This window comes from Podarcis gaigeae (assembly GCF_964106915.1).
Source record: "Podarcis gaigeae genome assembly, chromosome: 5".
NCBI classification, from domain to species: Eukaryota; Metazoa; Chordata; class Lepidosauria; order Squamata; family Lacertidae; genus Podarcis; species Podarcis gaigeae.
In genome coordinates, this window is record NC_139681.1 from 85,910,371 (window position 1) to 85,931,862 (window position 21,492).

Here is a 21,492-nt window from a genome sequence, read left to right on the forward strand (position 1 = left end):
CTGGCATCTACAGTAAGGTATGCAGTACATTTAATCATCTAAGAATGCAAACCCCCCTCAGAGGACACCTCCAGAATGCCAGTGTTTTGCAGGAGTGATACAGGTACATACTGAGGAATTTAGGCTGCACACGTAAAGTGGATTAAAATGCTGTTGCTCCACTGTGACAAATCCACTTGGAAAAACAACAACAGACATTTTGTGGTCAGGAGACCACATGGAGAAATGCATTTAAAACTCTGGAATGAAAGAATGTTCAATATCATCCACAGTAGGCCTTGTTGGGCATCTGCTGAGGCCCACACGCCTTGCAATGGGGCCATTGCCATTCATGGGACTTGCAACTTCCTCTCTAGAAAAAAATAAATCACTGCCTCTCATTCTGGGACAGAGCCAAAAGTGCTTTGCAAAATCTGTCCTCACGCTGCAGTGGATGGAGTTTTGCAATTATTTAACTCCGTTTATTAATCATTTCCCATAAAATATCTCAAAGCCATTTCACACACACATTCAGCATGTTCTATGTTCTACAAACACTTTCCTATGCAAAAATCATTTCAAATTCAGTACAGTGGTACCTCGGGTTAAGTACTTATTTCGTTCCGGAGGTACATTCTTAACCTGAAACTGTTCTTAACCTGAAGCACCACTTTAGCTAGTGGGGCCTCCTCCTGCTGCTGCACCGCCGGAGCACTTCTGTTCTTCTGTTCGGAGAATTTCTGTTCTTATCCTGAAGCAAAGTTCTTAACCTGAAGCACTATTTCTGGGTTAGCGGAGTGTGTAACCTGAAGCGTATGTAACCTGAAGCGTATGTAACCCGAGGTACCACTGTACAGACATCGAAGGCTCTTCAGTGTCACATGGAAGGCCTGAGCCCCTATCTGTGTTGTAGCTTCTTCCTTCTGGCTTTTATTTTTGAGTTCAGTAGGCTAACTTCTCCCATTGTTTAGTTGAAGAGATTTTTTAAAAAAAAGAAAAGGGGGGAGGGAGATGAAACACACCCTTGGCATTTTGCATGACACCTCCCATCAAGCTGTGTGGGAGTGGACTCCTCCCAGAGGCCGAACTAACTGATGTGAGGCATCTTTGTATCCTCCAGCCCATCATCACATCAGCCTCCAGTCCTCTCTGCTGACAGCTCAAAGGCAGACCTTGCCACTTTGTGCTCCTCAGCCTCTACGCTTCTTTGACTCTTGCAGCAACCCTCAGCCACCCTCTTCTCTTAAGTTGCTGGGTTGCCTGGCTCACCGGCCCGGGGGAGAATCATGGTTGCCACCTGCTTGCACCTCACGGGATTTGTGGCTAGCTTTGTCGGCTGGATTAGCTTGATTGTGGCAACCTCCACCAATGACTGGGTCGTGACTTGCGGCTATACCATCACCACCTGCAGGAAGATGGATGAGCTGGGGTCCAAAGGGCTGTGGGCAGACTGTGTCATGGCAACGGGCCTCTATCACTGCAAGCCGCTGGTGGACATCCTCATCTTGCCAGGTATGGGCTATCCAAAAACTCCCAAGGGCTGCTTGGGACTTTAGGGCAGATTGAAATCAACAGTGCGGCTCTGATGGCTATTTGGTTGCATTCATGTGCAAGGTGCTTTTACAGAGTAACAAGCAAAAAAAAAAAAAAAAAAAGAAAGAAAGAAAGAAAAAAGAAAAGTCTCTGTCCCAAGGATCTTACAATCCACTGCTGGGAAAATAACAGGGACTGGAGGGAAGGAGGATGGGAGGAGAAAGTTAAGCATTCAGGAAAGTTAAGAAGTTCTACGAAGTGGGAGACGTGTGTGTGGGTATATTGACTTTGGTAAATGCAAAATCTGGCTAATAAATTATTATCTTCTTTTTATTTTAAGAAAAAGTTGCTTGGGTTCAGCTTCTGCTGAAAGTTTGACCAGGCAGCATTGGTCTTTAATCTTGTATGTTGTGGTTAGGGAAATGCACTCTGTGCATGCTCAGGCAAGCAGACGGTTATTATTTTGCAGAAGTGGAAATCTTGGAAACTCCACAAACGAAAGATGGATCAGCATATTATTTTACAGTTCAGTCCCAAGTATACACAAATATGCTTTAAATTCCACTGAATTCAGTGGGAGTAATGATCAAATAAGGTACCTCACATCTGGATGCTGATAGGGGTCTCTCCAGGTTTAATTTAGTGGGTATGGATGGTTGAATTCAAACTGAGGGCTTCTGAGCTTGCACTCTGTGCTATTACGATGGTAGAAGATATTTAAATGTCTGCAGAAGAGCAAATACTGCTTTTGCTCTTTTTTGTTATATTTACATGCATGCTGCTTTGACATTCTTTCTTAAACTGATTGGTAGGAGAGACAAAAGAGAGGGCTGCTTCTTCACACAGCTCGCAATGCATTTATGCAACTTGCAGCCACAAGGTGGTGGTGACGGTCGCAAGCTTAGGAATCTTTAAGAGGAGATCAGACAAAATTCACAAAGGGTTAGAGAAGGGTTGTGGTGGATCAGTGAGAGAACATGCTGCGTACACAAAATGTCCCAATTGTGCAAAACGAAGCCCTTGTACAAAGCTTCCACCAAAGGGGACTGTTCAGGACAGAACATCTGTTTTGCATGCAGAAGGCCTCAAATCTAATCCCTAGCATCTCCAGGCAAGGCTTGGAGAGATCCTTGGTTGATACACTGGGAGCCACTGTCACTGAGGCAATACTGAGCTAGCTAGTAAAGGTAAAGGGACCCCTGACCATTAGGTCCAGTCATGACCGACTCTGGGGTTGCGGCGCTCATCTCGCTTTTTTGGCCGAGGGAGCCGGCATACAGCTTCCAAGTCATGTGGCCAGCATGACTAAGCCACTTCTGGTGAACCAGAGTGGCACACGGAAACGCTGTTTACCTTCCCGCTGGAGCGGTACCTATTTATCTACTTGCACTTTGATGTGCTTTCGAACTGCTAGGTTGGCAGGAGCAGGGATCGAGCAACGGGAGCTCACCCCATCACAGGGATTCAAACGCCAACCTTCTGATCAGCAAGTCCTAGGCTCTGTGGTTTAACCCACAGCTCCACCCACGTCCCTGAGCTAGCTAGACCAGTGGTCTAATTCAGTATAAGTCTGCTTGCTGCTGACTGACTACCTATCTTAAGGCTGATATGCAGTCTTAAACTTCAGAGGCACAATGCTTTGAAGAATATGAGCTTACAGGGAGCAACAATGGGAGAGGCCTATTGCCTCCAAGCCCTGCTTCTTGGTTTCCAGGGGGCATTGGACTGGCCACTGTGAAATAGGATGCTGGACATGGCTAACCTTTGATCTGATCCAGAAGGCCTTTTCTTATAATCATACTTTTTTTGCTGTGCTGATAATGTATAGGATTAGTGTGATGAGCATGAGCCACCTACTATAAGCTCAAAGACGAGGGGAGGTTTGAATCAGAGACCTTTTGGTTTCACACTGTTACCCCCTGCATGCTGTAAGCTCTCATGGGTGGGCAAGTTGTAGGCCTGACATACAATGTGAGGAGCCTATCTGTGCAGGGACTCATGCAGAGCACCACTGCGTTAAAAGTTCCTTGCCATGCTTGCATGCTAGTGCAGTGTTCAAATGAATATAAGAAGACTGCTTCTGGATCTAATTAATGGTCTGGCTTCATGTGTTTCCCAGTAGGTACGAAGATGGCTCTGGGAAGCTCACAAGCAGTCTATGAATGCCTCTTCTGCTGTTGTTTCCTAGCAATTGGCATTTAGAGTGCCTCTGAAGCTGGGAATCCCACATTGCATTGCAGCAGCATTTCAGTTGTGCACAGAGGCTCCTTGCACACTCAGTGTTCCTCTTTGCCAGTCTCTAGTTTGCTTACACGATAGGGCACACAGGTTGACTGCTTAACGTTCACCCAGTGTAAATGTCAGCAGAGGAAGCGTGGTCCATGATGAATCAGAAGACCATAGGTCAAAGGATGCCTCCTGTTGCACTGTCCTTTGTTGCTTTCCAAACTGTGTGTCTGGCTACGGTGTGTCACACGAACGTTCCCCATGCTCCTCTTGGGGCTGGAAAGGGTTTAGTTGAACCTCCAGTTTCCTAGTAAAACTGGATTACTGTGTCGTGAAATAAGGCATGTCCGAAAAGGTGTGTCACCAGCATGAAAAGTTTGGAAAGCTCTGTTCTGGGCCTTGTGGTTTTATGCTTGCTTCCCATAGGGAGCTGATTGGCTGCTGTGAGAACAGGCTTGATCGGTCAGTGGACTGATCTAGCAGGCTCTTCTTATGTCCTTAAGCATCTTTGCTATGATTTTTTAATTTAATTTTTAAATAATGCCTAATATAAATGCTCTTTTCTTTTCTTTTTTTTAAAGGCAGTTGTTGGCCTTCATTGACAACATTGCTGTAGCAGTGGATCAGACCAAAGGCCCATCTGGGCCAGAATTCTGTTCTCACAGTGGCCAACCAGATGCCCGTGGGAAGACCACAACAACACTCTCCCCACTTGTGATTCCCAGCAACCATTAATGGCCTTATCCTCCACATTTTTTTCTAAGCTCCTTTTAAAGCTATCCAGGTCAGTGGCCACCACCACATCTTGTGAAGAGGTACCAGGGTCAAGCCAGGACATTTTGCTGGTTGAAGGAAAAAAGAAAATGGCGCTCCCCCTTCACTTTCTCTTCTTCTGCAGTCCTCACCACACACACACACACACACACACACACACACACACACACACACACCTGCCTCTTTGCAGTGGTAGGGGAGTAGAAGGAGGAGTGGGTGGGGGTTGGCAGGGGGAATGGATTCCTTGGATCTGCTGCCTGAGGCGGTTGCCTCACCTTGCCTCATGGCTGGCCCGGTTCTGAGAAGTAGTTTGTTTTGTCTATCCTGATTCTTCCAACATTCAGCTTCATTGGATAGCTCTGGGTTCTGGTATTATGCCTTCACAATGCTACTTGTGGACCTCTCAGATGAATCTGCTTGGCCACTGTAGGGTACAGAATGTTGGACTAGATGGAACTTTGCTCTGATCCAGAAGGGCTTTCCTTTCAAAATACCAGGTTTTCCTCTAGCTGTTCTCACTGTATCTGTTCTGGCCTAGACTTCATTCAGGCTCCAGAATTTTTAATTTCAAGAGCATACTCATGCATACTTTAGCTGTTTCTCCAGCTATAGCTGTTCCTGGATACGGCCTCCCCCTTTCACAGTCAAGTAACTTTTTGTTTGGACTCCTATAATTTGTTTGATGCGGTGCTACCCGTGAAGACAATATGGAGGCTACCACTGGTGCAAAATACAGCAGCCAGAGCTTTAATGGACCACATTACATTAGTCCTAAAAAAAATAATCTACTTGCTGCCTATTTGTCACCAAGTCCAATTCAGAGTTTTAGGTTTGAGAATTTGAGTTTTAGGTTTGACTTACACAGGCCTCACCAACTTAGAACTCATCTACTTGAAGAAGCACTGTAGTTAACAAACCCCTCACCCCATTCTGTTTTGCCTGGGCTCTGAGATCATCTGAAGGGGTCCTATTAGTAATATCACCACTGAGTGGCAGGGCCAGTGCATTTCGTTGCCTGAGGCAGAGTAGTGAATGGTGCTCTGCTTTTTTCCCTCCTCCACTAATCTGCTTAGCATCCAAGATGTGTGTTTTTTTTATATACCTGAGGCAGAAAATCCCACAAGTGCCTCTGCAAGTGCTTTGGAAGTAAAAATACAACAATAACAAATTACATTTTCACTGCCCTTTCATGACATCCAAAATCTGCTGGCTGAGGCAGCCACCTCACTCTGCCTAATGGTAGGGACAGCCCTGCTGGGTGATATTCTGTGGTTTGCAGGAGGGTCTTATTGGCAATGGTACCTCAGTTTTGGTCCACCGTCCCTCAGACCATGTGGTGGGCCAGACTATATTTTGGGGAAAAAAGGGAACAAATTTCTATGTCCCTCAAATAACCCAGAGATGCATTTTAAATAAAAGCACACATTCTACTCATGTAAAAACACACTGATTCCTGGGCTGTCCATGGGCCAGATTGAGAAGGCAATTGGGCCACATCCAGTCCCCGGCCCGGGCCTTAGGTTGCCTACCCCTGTTCCAGACCTTTGAGTGATGAGATCTTTTGATCTGTTTGCATGATACAGATAGGTGTGTGAGTTTTCCTCATTACATTATTAAGAGCAATAGTTTGGCTTATCTGTTTTACATGTTGTTACCCATCCTAAGGTCTTTTGATGAAAGGGGGTGGGTATAAATCAGAATAAGTAAATAAAAGCCAAGTCCCTCTGCCCCCAGTCTCTCTCTCTATACAGTCATACCTCAGGTTGAAGTAGCTTCGGGATAAGTATTTTCAGGTTGTGTGCTGCGGCAACCTGGAAGTAACGGAGTGCGTTACTTCCGGGTTTCGCCGCTTGCGCATGCGCAGACGCGGCGAATCGTGACCCATGCATGTGCAGACACACGGATGCTGGTTGCGTTCTCTTCTGGGGCTCCGGAACGGATCCCATTTGCATCCAGAGGTACCACTGTATAGTGTCTCCAGTTAGTGGAGACAACATTTTCAGAGTAAAAATAATACTGGCTCCATACACACCAGGCATTTAAAGAATCCTCCCTCACATATCCTAGGAACTGTAGTTTGCTAAGGGTGCTGGGAATTGTAACTGTGTGTGGGTGAAACTACAGTTCCCAGGATTCAGAGCAGGCTTCCTCAACCTCGTCCCTACAGCTGTTTTTGGCCTACAACTCCCATGATCCCTAGCTAGCAGGACCAGTGGTCAGGGATGATAGGAATTGTAGTCTCAAAACATCTGGAGGACCGAGGTGGAGGAAGCCTGATTCGGTGTGTGTGTGTGCTTCACTGTAAATGTATTGTATGTAGCCATTGTGGCTTGAGTGCTGGGAAAATGTAGCATCGCTGCAGTAGAATGTCTGGATACACGCAGTCCAGATTTTAGATCTCTTGCAGGTAAGGAGTAACAGTTGCACTTCTGCTGTGCAGAAAGCGAATTGTCTCGAAATACTCTTAGGAGAGTTTGAAAAGTCAAAATTCCAGTCTTTGTTTTCTCGTGGACACACCTGTGGAGAGCTTGCTGTTTCGTTTGCTTCGGAAGCAGAATATCACACACACCAGCTTTTGTTTTTGGAGGCCCCTTGTGCATCACCAAGAAAAGAGGCCGAAAGAGCGCAGCAGATTTGCATAAAATTTGCATATGCAAATTAGACACACAGATTCACATTAATAAATAATTGTTGTAAATTGAAACGCAATGCACCTCATTATAGTGGTGGAGCAGATGGCTAAATCACATGCTAATTGCTGATGGACAACTTCAAGGCCCCTACTTGCCCTTCTGGGGGTTTTTTAGCTTCGTGTGAAGCAATCATTTAAAGCATGTGAGATCCCCCCTCCCAAATCCTTGGAACTGCAGCTTACCCTTCACAGAGCTACAATTCCCAGCACCCTCAACAAACTACAGTTCCCAGGATTCTTTTGTAGGGGGAGTCATGCCCTTTAAATGAACACCTAAACCTTCAAACCATACTTGAACTGATCAGCCCTTCAAACAGAGGACTCCTTCAAACAGAGGGCTGTGCTCTGCAAAGGAGGACACATGCCCATTACTCAAAGGGCACGGATGAGAGGAAGGGGCGTGCATGCATTCCTCTGTGTAAATGGATAGCCGTCTGGAAAAGGCATCTGAACTGTCTCCAGGTTTCCAGATCTCCTATATGAATATACCTTACTGCACCTTTTAGGAGGCACCTGAGTTTTGAACACTTTTTCCTTCTGGCAGGGTACGTCCAGGCGTGTCGGGCTCTGATGATTGCAGCCTCTGTTTTGGGACTGCCAGCTGTGTTCCTTCTGGTGACTGTCCTGCCTTGCATCCGGATGGGCAATGAACCTGGAGTGGCCAAGTACCGGCGTTCCCAGCTGGGAGGAATCCTGCTAATACTCTTGGGTAAGATATGGGCACAGCCTGGCTCACTCACTTGCCAGTGACGCCAACCTAATCTGCAAAAGGCCACGTTTTCCAACTGGGGGATGCAGTAGTATTTCAAGGTGTCCTAAAGGAAAGCCTGAGTTTGTAGGAACCTGGGGAGAAAGATAAGGACTTTGCAAACATTACAGAACCCAGACTCTCAGAATGACCTAGAGGGTCCATTTTTTTAAAAAAACAGTACACACTAAGGCAGCCTCTCCTAAGCCAGTGCTCTCCAGATGTTGCTGGACTACAGTTTCCATAATCACTGAGCACTATCCATTCTAGCTGGGGCTGGTGGGATTTGTAGTCTAGGGTTGCCAGACGTGCAGGACTGACCTGCAGTCTCCAGGGTTGCCTTGCCTCTTCTAGGTGGCAGAAGAAGGGCTTGAATCTCCAGGTGGAAGAAAGTGCCTTAAATCTGTTTGTTTGTTGAGAAGACTACATGTGCAGCTTGCAAGCTTCAACCTGGCTGAAGCCAGCCTCAATTTATTGCATAGACTCTCTAAAGCAGCAGTTCTCAACCTGTGGGTCCCCAGATGTTGTTGGACTACAACTCCCATCATCCCTGAGCTCTGGCCCTTGCTAGCTAGGGGTGATGGGAGTTGTAGTTCAACAACATCTGGGCACCCACAAGTTGAGAAAGGCTTCTCTAAAGGAAGGGAGGGTCCTGCCCTCCTTGCTCCCTGTCCATAGTTGCCTTTCAAAGGAATCCACATTCCTTTGTAAGAAAATATGAAATAATGTAAAACCATTTTTGCAGGCAAAAAACAAATACAAACAAGGGGGGGGGGGGTTGAGAAGAAACTTTCTGCACCGGGTACCACCTGACCTTCCTACGCCTCTGCTCCCCAATTAACCTCCATCTCCAGGGCTCAGTGATGGGAGGGAGAGCAGAGGAACATCACCAGGGGCTGCTCCCAAATCTCACTTTGGGGCCTTGAAATCTCAGGGTCTGAGATACCCCTGACCTCGCAACCCTATTGTAGCCCACATCTTGATGACAGCAAATTGGGGGAGGCTGCAGGAAGGCTTATTACTATTCCCCTGCCCTATCCCAGGAGTAGCTAACATTTTGCAAACAGAGTGCAAAGGCCTGGTTCACAGCTGTGGACCTTGCGGCTATAAAACCCTGGAGAGGGAGACTTGTCCCTGTGTGCCCTCCACAGCTTTGCTCAGTGTGGGGTGCTCCCCTGGCAGTGGCTTGGAGCATCTCTCAGTCCAGTCTATGTCCCCCCCCCCCCTTCCAGTGGGGTGGAAGACCCAGTCAGTATCACCCTGATAACAATGAGCTCCACAGTCTTCTCCAGCACCTGCGTATTCTCAAGGCCTCCTCATCTCCTAACAACAGGCCTTGGTGTCTTGTTTTCACCCGCTTGTTTAGCTGAGGGGGAGGTGGGGGGCGGCTGAGGAGAGAGTTGCCTCTTTGTGCCGTCCTGCCCTGAAGTCGGCTCTCTCCCTGTGGCAGCCAGAGCTGACATCATGCCTTATTTATAGCAGGCGCTCTGTGCGGTTCCCCCCAACATGCCAGAGAGGCTAAGCGGAGACGTGTCCAGCTGCAGTAGAGGCTTCGAGTTGTCTGCAGGCCACACGATCTAAGCAATAAACCCAGAATGGTAGGAATTGTCAGGCAAAAACTGGTGGACTAGTTTCTTGCTTTGTCTTGCAGAGATGGACCTATGGTAGTGCAAAGTGCAATGCAGACTGAGGAGAACTTCAGAAATAAACAGGGCTTTGCAGGCCCATAGTTAATGGGGGGCTGCCCCCTAAATGTTATTTGCCCCCCAATTTTCTTTCACAAACAAATACTTAAACAAGCAAGCAAGCAAGCAAGCAAGCAAGCAAGCAGGAAAGCTTATGTTCGAAAGGTCCTATTTTCATGCTTTTCCCACCTCCTTCCTCCTGCTGAGGGAAAAAAATCCTGGACTAGATAACCCATGTGGTTGCTTCCAACTTTGCAGTTCCATGATTCCATAATATACTTGTCTCTTAAGCCAATAGGTCTGCGTATCCCTGCCTATTGACAGCAAGCAGGCAACTTCGCTGTATTCTTTTCAGTGTCTGCTTAAAAACATTCTTGTTTAGGCAAGCTTACCCAGAGGCTTAGAAATGATGGTGGGAATTTTAATTTTTCAATTTTTCAATTTTTGGTATATTTTTAAGTATTGTAATTTTTTCTTGGATTTCATTGCTTTATCTTTTTTGTAAACTGCTTTGAGGTGGTGGACTGTCCTTCCTTGGAGGTTTTAAAGCGAAGGCTGGATGGCCACCCCTCATGCACAGACGATCTAGTTGAGATTCCTGCATTGCAGGGGGTTGGACTAGATGACCCTGGGGAACCCCTTCCAACTCAACAATTCTGTGATCCAATGAGGCATCAATTAGTCATTGCCTGTACTGAGCTAAATGGACTCATGGTCTTAACAGTGCAAGGCAGGTTCCTATGTGACTATGTGCTTCTACCTTTGTTGTAAGCCATGTTGGCTGCTGTGCGAATGGCAAAGAGCACAGCATATTAAATATTTAGATAGTGGCAGCCTCCTAACCACGGTTGGGAGATCCGGCAGCAGTGCATCTGCTCCAGGCCACAGCAGAAGACAGCAGGCAACGCAGAATAGCTGTTGGCGGCTTGCCAGGAAAATAGCAAGCTCTGATCTTCCAGCTGATTTAATGACAGCTGAAAACAGAGGTTGACAATCATATCAGAGGTGCCCACCCTTCCATCCTGCTTGATGGTTTTTTATATGCCCCCTGTAACCCTGTTTGCTCATCATATCTGACAGCATACTGGAGTTTTAATACACAGAATGAGACTGGAAACAGAGAAAAGAATTTTCAAAGTGCTTTAGGCAGTGTGGAATGTTTTTTAAATGGTTTGGAAAACCACAATATGATTGATCAAAGGCAGCAATGAGGCATAAACAAATATTCAGTAAGGCAGGGGGTAACAAATGTGGTACCACCCAGGTATTTTGGACTAATAATAATAATAATAATAATAATAATAATAATTTATTTATATCCTGCCCTCCCCAGCCGAAGCCGGGCTCAGAGCGGCTAACAACAGTAAAATAATACAGCATTATAAAACCAATTCATTATAAAATCAGTTCAAATCAAATTAATGGCAACCATTGGGCTAGAGTTCTCTGAGGATTACTAAAGGAGGGGGTCAGACTGTGCCTTGGCCAAAGGCCTGGTGGAACAGCTCTGTCTTGCAGGCCTGCAGAAAGATGTCAAATTCCTCAGGGCCCTATTCTCTTATGACAGTGTTCCACCAGATCGGAGCCACAGCCGAAAAAGCCCTGGCTCTGGTTGAGGCCAGCCTAACCTCCCTGTGGCCAGGGACCTCCAGGATGTTTTTGTTTGAAGACTGTAAGGTCCTCCGTGGGACATACCAGGAGAGGCGGTCCCGTAGGTACGAGGGTCCTAAGCCGTATAGGACTACAGCTTCCATCAGCCCCAGCAAGCATTGTCAAGGATGATGGGAGTTGTAGTCCCCAACATCTGGAAGTCACCATTTTGGTCACCCCCAGTCACTTCCAGCAATTCTTCTGCAAGCTTTTTTGTAGGGATTTTCCTTTGCGTTCAACAAGCTTTCTTCTCAAACAGACACATTTTTGGGGGGGAAATTTGAATGTGAAAAAGCTACCTTTAACGGGTTTTGAAGATTAAAAGCCTTTCCACAACAGAGAAATAAAATACGTTCTAGAATATCTAAAGAACAGATATCTAGGCATGTCTGATCAATGCAAGGATCTCCACTCGCGCAATAGGACTTTCTGCCCTCTCCTCTCCCATGTGCCCCATGTCCTCCCCAAATCCTGCTCTGAAGTGTTGGGGAAAACCCAGAACAGATTTAAGGGGCATGTAGGACATGCAAACCCTATACGTGAACAAGGTGAGTGAGAACTAGTGTGTTGATTTCCACCCCTCATGCCAGCAGCTCAGTTGCCAGAAGTGGCTTGCTGGATGGGATGGAGCTGCTTTGCTCGCTTCCCAGCAGCGGGGGGCTTGCTGCTGGTTCCCAGGAGGAAAAGAGGGAGGGAAGGTTGGTGTGGTGCAAACATGCTGGCAAGAGCACTCGGTTGGCTCTGCCCTGTGTTTGCACAGCGCTGACCTCCCTGCAGCCTCTCCCTCCTGTGAGCCACACAATAATGCACCTGCTAGGATGCAGCAGAGCAGCTCTGTCTCACACTGCGAACCACTTCAGCTCATTGCCCTCCAGCTCATGCTTCCAGGACCTCGTGACAACATTTCTTCATGCCATTGGTGCCAACATGCACCACAGCTGCTGATTCCTTCTCAACACCATCTCCTAGGCCATCTAGGCAACAGCAGACCCTCTAAATGTCCCTGTTCCCCAGGGACAGTCCTGGATTTACAGAAGCCTTCTGGGTTCCTGATTTGATCCTGGAATGTCCCGCTTTTCCTTAGGACATCCCTATTTTCATCGGAAAAATGTTAGAGGGTTTGGGTGCCTGCTCTTTTGCTCCCCCACCTGATGAAATTAGGGTTAAAGGAAGCTGACAGGTAGGAGACAGTGTGTGCTTGGTTCCAGGGCTGTGTTTGTTGTGATGCTCACAGCAGTTCCTCCACCTTGCAAAAGTGCCCAAAGGCCCCCTAAGGCTGGTGTCCCCTTACCTGATGCAACCCGCTCTCACACGGTAATAGCCGCTGCCATTTTGTGTCACATTCTCCCACCGGCTAAATAGTGTGTTTGTTGCTTTTAAACCCAACTTTTGGCCCTGTTTTCTTTCCTCCATTCCCTCCCTCTCTCTCTGTTGTGTAACCTCAGCACTTTGACACTGCCTCAAGACATCTTTCAATGTGGTCTCTGGAACAAATGTAGCCGTACCAAAGTTTTGTTATTATTTGACTGATTTCTCAGGGACCAAATCCAGTGCAGCTCTCTTCCACAGGAAATAAAGTATTGCCCAGTTTGATGAGTCTCAGATGTGGACGCCGTTTTCTTTTCCTCTTAAAAAGCGTGGTTTTTAAGATGCATATTATCTTTTGAGGATCTTATTGCCTTTGATTCCTGTGGCTTAAAGAGGAAGTGAAGGTATTAGGCCAGGCCCTGGAAGACTTAAAAGGAAACCACTCCCATCCCTGAATCACTACATGAGAAACATCTAATATTTGGAATACTGTGCACAGTTTGGGTTAGCCCATATCTTTCTCCAAGGGGTGATCCACCTATTTTAGTGTACTAATTTGATCTACTGTTTTGTGATGTATTTTCTGTTTGTTTCACGGATGCAATTTTATTGTTGATTTTGTGCTGCACATTTCTGTGACCCTTTCCTTAATGTTGGTGGGAGATGATTTTTTGCAAATAAATGAAAGCAACCCTATCTCAGCGCAGATATCACAGAAAAGAACGATTAAAATTATTACATGTTTGCATGATGTTCTGTGCTCCCTGCTGAACAATGACCATCTTTCTCTTTCCTTTCCCCCCAAATATTTCCCCAGCTCTGTGTGGCGTTGTGGCTACGATTTGGTTCCCCGTGAGTGCTCACCGTGAAACCATGATCATGAGCTTTGGATATTCCCTTTACACGGGCTGGATTGGGTCTGCTCTTTGCCTTTTTGGCGGTTGCATCATTGTCTGCTGCTCGGGTGATGCGGAAACATTTGGCCAGAACCGTTTCTACTATGGGTCAGGATCCAGCTCCCCAACCCATGCTAAAAGCGCCCATGTATAAATGATCCTGAGACTTCCTGCGCCTTTATCACTAAATGTTTCAAAACGGGTGGATGGGTTTTCTTTGTGCTCCAGGTGTTGCGCTTGCTTGCATCTTTGCGCAAAGGTTGACCACATCCCTTGCAGAAGATTCAAAGAAACAGTGTGATATTTCTTAAGCAATAAACTCCACCGGTTTGCCTTAATAGAAACCTGTAGCAAAAATAAATAAATGACGAGGTCAGCCCTTATAAAAGTCTCACTGCCCAAGGCTTATATATTCACTGTTGAAACATTAAGTTTTCCCCTCTTTCCTCCTTCTCCCTCAGTCTAGGAAGGTAGTTAACAAATACCCACCTGGATTGTTTGAATTGCCAGTCTTTTTCTCAGAAAAAGTGACCAACTACTTCCTTTCCCAACTCCCCCAGATCCAAGGTCATCCTTTGGGGGAAAGTTACAACGAAAGGGAGAGGAAGACACCGTACTTTCCCATCTGCACAAATGTTTTCTTTTTCACGAGATTAGGGAGTAATCTCTTTGCTTTCTCGGCAAAAGTTTTCAAGGAATTTGATCACTTTAGTAACAGTGTTTTTGTCTAAACGCATCAGTATGAAGGAGATGAAGCGAAAAGTTTCTAATTGCAAGGTAAATAACAGTTGTACATAGCCTTAAAATACATGCGGTGGGGCTGCTCCCCGCAACCTCCCCTTCTTTTGTACAGGTTTGTTGCTAAATGTAGTTTATTTTTATTTTTTACTTTGTTCCAATTAATTTGTATTCTGACATGCACTATTGAAGTGGAACTTATCTTAAAAAATTACTATAATCTATCAGTTGCCAGTTCCGTGAAAAAATCCAATGAATACTGATGATGCTTTTGGTCTTTAAGTGAAATACTGTAAAATACACAGAAATAAATGTTGAAATTACTAGTTTATTTTCTTCTCCTTGTGCTTGTGGCTCTCTTATTGTCCTGTGTTGTTTTGACTCTGTCTTTCTAGTAGATCTGAATGTGTGTGTTGTATAGCTATAAATATATTTGTAGGAATAATGATGATAACACAAACAAGAGCAACCCGAGGCACCTTAAAGACTAGCAAATTTAGTGTGATATATGTTTTAATGGACCCTGAGATTCTGTCCAGTTTCAACATTTGACCAAGTAAGGGATAGCCATCAAAGCCAATGCTCCAGTGAATTTGCTTGTCTTTAAGGTGGCTCTTTACTGGTTTTACTGCAATGAACATAACTACTTCTCTGAAATTTGTAATTCTAATAGCTAAATTATATAATAAATTGAAACTCATATCATCTTCCTCGTGCACACTTAAGTAACCAAATCTCATTGATTTTAGTGTTTGCTACAGGATGCAGATGACTTACAATCACCCAAGTCGGCTGAAAAATTTCATTTCATTTCACTTTTAATTTGTATACCGCCTTTCTATATTACTATACACAAGGCAGTTTGCAGCAACAAAATATGCAGCAAAGAACACCTTATAATAATCTGATCCAATTCAAAAAGTCATGATAAAACATAAAACTTTAAAATGGAACAATTTGATGTCAAAAACAGTAATATCCAAAGTAAGATGCAGAGTTTAAGATCGCCACATTGACACTGGGTATATTGGCACTGAATTGCCTTTTGCAATCAAGCAGATTCCGAACAAAATGCATGTTTTGTCACTCACTGTAATTTGTTGTGTCAATTTCATATTGTTTTCTCATTCTCCTTCTCCCTCTTGACACAATGTTCACAATGTGAACTATCATTCCACAGATCCTTGGCAGAACATTTGTGCGCATTACATCATAGGCTCCGCGTACAGTTACTTGCTTTATGCCCCGTAAAGAAACAATAAGCGCTGCCATTGTGAGATGTGGGCGCCACAATGGAATGTGTAACACACAGATGTGCAGCTTTGTGAAAACTGGCCTGAGATTGTGGACGGTGTTGTTTTTATGCATGCTGCTCTCTGCTGAATGGATCCCATTCAGATGGCTGGGATGGGGCTGAGCCAAAGCTGTAACGGGACGCGTAAGCCGCAAAGCAGCATGGGAATAATGGAAGCTCCATCTCTGATGGCAATTTCAGAGGGCAATTGTAGCAAGAGACTCCACAGCTGGAATTCATTGACAAATTTGATTGTATTTGTTGATGGCTTCAGCAAAGAGCATATGCAGATCTTTTCTTTCTCGCATGGCAGGGTTGTGTTTTTTTTTGGATATTGCGTCCAAGTTTAGTGCTCCAACAATAGTTTCACATGCATGTGCAATGCTAACAGCAAGCATTTGGATTCTGTTAAATTTTCAGACTCGGTGTGTTTCATATTTCTGTTATTTTACTAACCTGGCCTATCTTCCAGTATATATGTATATATGAAAAGCACCTGTGGTCTTGAACCAGGTATTTTAGATGAAAGGGAAAGGTGCTCCCCTGAGCTTTCCTTAAGGGAATACTACTGGGCTGGCCTGCTCTCTGCTGGAGTTCAGCACTACCTTTTTGGATCCTTGAGGGCAGTACTGAGCTACCAGCTCAATAGGGGTCAGGTGATATAAGGCACCAATAGCGTTCCACCTAGTCATATAAAGCTGCTAACTCTGAGTTGCTTCTCTGCCTGACCAACAAAATGTTCGGTTACAGGTGTTCTCAAACAGCCTGAGCCTTCTCAACTTACAGTATAGGTGCAGAAATGCGCAATAGTATAGGTGCAGAAATGCGCAAAACCTGCCCTCTGCAACGTGACATGAGGTGGTAAAATGAGCAGTGGCTTCTCTAGATATCCCAGCCAGTGTGACATAGTGAGTTGAGTGCCAGACTAAGAATGGGGAGACCTAGCTTCAAAACTCCACCAAGCTAGAAAGTGGACTGGGTCACATTAAGAAATTGAGGCAGCTCAGTTGGTTAGAGCATGGTGCTGATAATGTCAAGGTTGCAGGTTTGATCCCTATATGGGACAACTGCATATTCCTGCATCACAGGGGGTAGATGAGATTGGGGACCTTGGGGTCCCTTCCATCTCTACGGTTCTATGATACTAAGATTGAACAAATACTCTCTCTGCCTATCCTACCTCACAGGATGTTTGTGAGGATAAAAGAGTGAATGAGAAACATTGCAAGGCATCCTGAGCTCCTTGGAGGAAGGGTGTCCCATGGCCCAACTACACCTTGGCCTGTGAAATGGAGACTGGACCAAACAGTATATCTCCTTCTAGTTTGCCCTTCCCCTCCCATGACCTTTCTGCTGCTAAAGTCTTTGTTTCCCTTGGTTGCCTCCACCAAAAAGCCTACGCTTCTTTGTGTCTCCTTGAGAAGACCTCAAGGTAGTGTGGAGTTTGGCTTTTAAGCATGCACTGGGGTAAAACCACAGGCAAAGGAAGAGCACAAGAACAAACATCACTGGCAAATTTCACAATGGACAAAATATGGGGGCAAACAAGAGTACCACTTTAAACTTTCCGAACAATTAAATATAATCCGACAGTCAGTATTCAAAAAATATGCAAATTATTTTCCACACACTAATGGCGTGGATTTTATTTGCACTATTCTCATTGCTACTTCTCTTGTTGACTGTCTTTGTTAGGCTCCCTTCCCACCAGCCATTTCTCTCCAATGTCTGAGTTTATTTCTGATAATGGGAGCCCCACTGAGGGAATAGGCCCATGGCCTGATCTCAAGGCATGCAATATGGGAACCTTGCTGAAGCCAAACAGGTTTGGGTGTGGTCAGTGGCTGGATGGGAGCCTTGATATAACTGCAATAAATGAAGAAGTAGATGTGATGTTGGGGTACAGGCGGCAGATAGGGAAGCAAAGATTCAGCATAACTCACAGTATGTCTCTTTGGCCTCCAAATTGGACCACCACCCCAACTGTACACATCTAAGGTTACCATCCCCTGATCACTGGCTATCTTAATGTTTTCAAGTCAGATCAGAGCTAGGTTTTTTGGGGTGGGGAATACATCAAAACACAATATTTCTCATGACACCACAGCATAGATGTGGATTGTGGCTAATTGTGTGTGGACACAGCTTCACAAACCAGTGGTGGGAGCACACTGAATGAAGAGTAAATGGGAGTGTACACACAGCCTGAGTCACATCTGATGCCCTCTGGCACAATGGGTTATTGCATCTGGCTGCTAACCAGAAGGCTGGTGGTTCGAGCCCACCCAGGGATGGTTGTGGGCAGTGGTCCCTTCCAATTCTATGATTCCTCCTTCTAGATAGCGATCTACATTTTATCACTCTCCCACACTGTTGATGGCCAGGACAATGTTGATGGCCAGCTTACCAAGCGATAACATTGCAGGAACATGCCTCCTGGTATACAGGTGGAGCGGACTCTTCCATAGCTCCTTCCTTGAATAAATAGGACATTGACTCTTCTGCCTTTGAATTGTCCTCCTCTGGGTTCTTGGGTGCAACATCCACATGCCATGTAAACTCTGTGTTGTGGAAGTTTATGGATTGTCCATGCCTGATGTATGCATAGGGGGGTGGCATGGGAGTGAGGATAATAGCATTCTCTACCACAACAAAAGCTGACCGCACAAGGGTGGTACTGTGTTCGGCAGGCTATAAATAGTGGCTAACAGTAGGTCACATGGCTACCCCCAAAAGCTATGTAAAGGTTTAGCAGCCTGATGGGATCACTGAGAGGCATTGTCTTTGGGCAAGAAGCTCCCTTGCTCTCCAAGTGGGTGATGGAGGAGGGGCAGAGTCACAAATGCCAATGGTTTCAGCAGCAGCAGCAGCAGCACCTCCTCCTCCTTCTCCCCTCCCCCACCCTCCAAGCCACTAATGGTGCTAGGCAGGAGTGACTCTTACGCACTGTCTGTAGCTTCAGCTGTGGATACTCTGGAGAAGGAAGACATTCCACGGAGTTTGTTGGCCTCGGAGAAGATGAAATACAAAGGGGGACATTGTTATCAGCTATGAGGTCAGCTACTGCCGGTGAAAGAGCATGGAGTCAAATTTGCATGTGTGACTTTAAATCTTGCAAGCTGCCGCACCAGCAGAAGCAGAACCAGTTCGAATGATGGGTTCTTTTCAGCATAAAAGGCACGCCACGATCTTAATTATGCCGTTGCTTCGTGGTTCATATTTCTTTGTGACGAGATGTGCCCACCTAAGGGTAGGAATTACATTTGCAATCTGCAACATGGCCTAGCTTACCATGTGGAGCTCAGAGTTTTGAGAAGGCAGAAAGACTGAGAAGATCGATTCAGTGCACATTCACAGCATACATTTAAAGTGCTATGATACCACTTTAAACAGTCATGGTTTCCCCCAATGAATTCTGGGAGCTGTAGTTTGTTAAGGGTGATGAGATTTGTTAGGAGACCCTCCTACTCCCCTCCCAGAGCTACAGCTTCCAGAATGGTTTAATCCCTCTTTCCAGGGTTTATGGAAATTCCTTCCCACAGGTGTGTCGCTGGGCACCTTCACTGTACAGCTTTCATCATATGCTGAAGAATAATAAAACCATAGAATTGTAGAGTTGGAAGAGACCATGAGGGCCATCAGGTCCACCCCCTGCAATGCATGAATCTTTTGCCCAACATAGGGCTTGAACCCACAACCTTGAGTCTCACCCTGTACCTACTGAACTAAGTTTCTGGGCACACACCTTTGCCCTGGCGTGTGACACCTAAGGCCCCTGAGTTTTTGAGACCCACCCTATTCCTCCTTCTCACCTTCCTTGGATGTTTTAAAGCAGTGGCTGGACGGTTATCTGTCATGTATGATGTAGCTGAGATTCCTGCATTGCATGAGGTCGGAATAGATGATCCTTCCAACTCTGCAGTTCTATGATTCCTGTGACCAATATCAGCCACCTTCTATCTTCTAAATTGCGAATGCAGAATTTTATGTTGTTGTAACCCACTTTTGGAGCGGCTGGTGAAGGGATAATGATGAATAGCAAGCTAAGTTCTCCAATGCCAGCAGAGACAGCAGCAAGCACAAAAGGGGAGGTATCAACAGGCTTGGGAGAACCCTGCAGGTGTGTGGAAGTAGAAAATATATTTGGGAGGGAAACTCCAGGAACTGCCTAAGGTAAGGGAAGCTTGAACATGCCCATTGGTCACAGAATGTCATCTGACTATTGGAGGGAGAATGAGAATACAGTGGTACCTCAGGTTAAGCACTTACGTAATTCGTTCCGGAGGTCCGTACTTAACCTGAAACTGTTCTTAACCTGAAGCACCACTTTAGTTAATGGGGCCTCCTGCTGCTGCTGCTGCGCTGCCGGAGCCCGATTTCTGTTCTCATCCTGAAGCAAAGTTCTTAACCTGAAGCACTATTTCTGGGTTAGTGGAGTGTGTAACCTGAAGCGTACGTAACCTGAGGTACCACTGTATATGGGAAATGGTTGGAGGGGCAAGGAATGGAATGAAGTGATCCTGGAAAAAGGGCATAGCTGAACAGGAACACTGCAGCATTTTGTTGTAGGTTCTGTTTTTCAAACCATTCCCAAAGATTCTTCGAGCTATGTCAGTTAAACTATTAAAAATTTGATACCAGTTTAATGTAGGCGGAGAGGGAGAAAGAGAGAATAAAAAGTAGACAGAGGATGACAGGAATGCCCCTAAAACTCAGTCAGCAGTCATTTCCCCCCCCATGTTTTATTGTGTAAACGAACAACTATCCACCCCCCACAACAATGCAAATAAATTCCAAAATCAGCCCATTTCAACTGTTTCTCTACAAAGGATTCCCTCCCACCCAAGCTCTTAAGGCAAAATTTGTTTACATTTAATTCATTTTAGCATTGAAAAATATCAGACCTTCAGATACTGGCAAGTTAAACATATATTTGTATATATCAGCATAGAGGCTGTTGGATTTCTTCCCGCCTCCCCTCTCTTTTTTGGTTTAATATTTCATTTAAAAGGTATGGACAGTTCAGTTGACATTTTTTTTTCTCTCTGGCTTTCTTTATAAACCCCTGTTTTTTTATTTTTGTAAATATAAAGGCACACAATGAAGCTTTATGCATCTATTAAAATATACACATTTGGTAAATTTAGATTTCTTTTCCATGTGTCAGTAAGTCAACATATTTATATTTATATATATTATGTAATAGTCAACAACACAATCATTCTCAAAATAAAGGTCACTCCATTAAGATATCTGCATAAACTTTCGTCATGACACACCACAAAAGCCCATTGCATAGTGCACCAATGGGGTTCAGGAACCACACAAAAAATAAATAAGTCAGAGAACAAACATGTTGTTTCCCTTTTAAACAAATACATCAATTTCATACCAGAACTGTAGAGAATTGTTACAGCAGGAAATGCTACCTGCAAAAAAACAAATAAAACACAATTGCAACTTGGACAATATAGAAACCAAATGAAATGAAAGCAAGAAAGATTTGAATGTTGGACACAAATGCCATTGTTACGTCTACACACACACGCACACAGTGACAGTCTTTTGCAGCAACAAAGCTTGAGTGCAGGGCCTTGTAATAACATAATTGTAGTGGCCCCCTCTTCCAGTCCACTTGTACCCTTTGCAGATACAAGGGCTTCACAAGCTCTCCAGAGCCTTCCATTTGCTTTCATAGAGGGAACAGCTTGGAATGTGCAAAAGGTTGCATGCGTCAAGTTACTGTTCATTTGTTGGGATGTGTGGAGCCCTGTCCATCCGGGTTGTGGAACCTGTGGGCCTCCAGATGCTCTTTCAACTGCAACTCCCATCATCCCTGACCGGTTGCCCCATAGAGGCAGGGGCTGCTGGGAGCTGTAGGCAAACAACATCTGGGAGCGCCAAAGTTTCCCATCCCTAGTTAAAACTCCTGAGGCCCATTCAGCTCTCACAGGCCTGTTTGCACACAG

General features: G+C 45.3%; 1 protein-coding gene across 1 annotated transcript; it reads left to right on the plus strand.

The window, feature by feature from the left end:
• The first annotated feature begins 1,018 nt into the window (after positions 1-1,018).
• Positions 1,019-14,560, plus strand: CLDN11 (claudin 11). Its single transcript, XM_083739962.1, has 3 exons — positions 1,019-1,491; positions 7,749-7,913; positions 13,413-14,560. Exons 1-3 carry the CDS (start codon positions 1,266-1,268, stop codon positions 13,643-13,645), a joined length of 624 nt encoding a protein of 207 aa, XP_083596088.1. The 5' UTR covers positions 1,019-1,265; the 3' UTR covers positions 13,646-14,560.
• Positions 14,561-21,492: the final 6,932 nt, after the last annotated feature.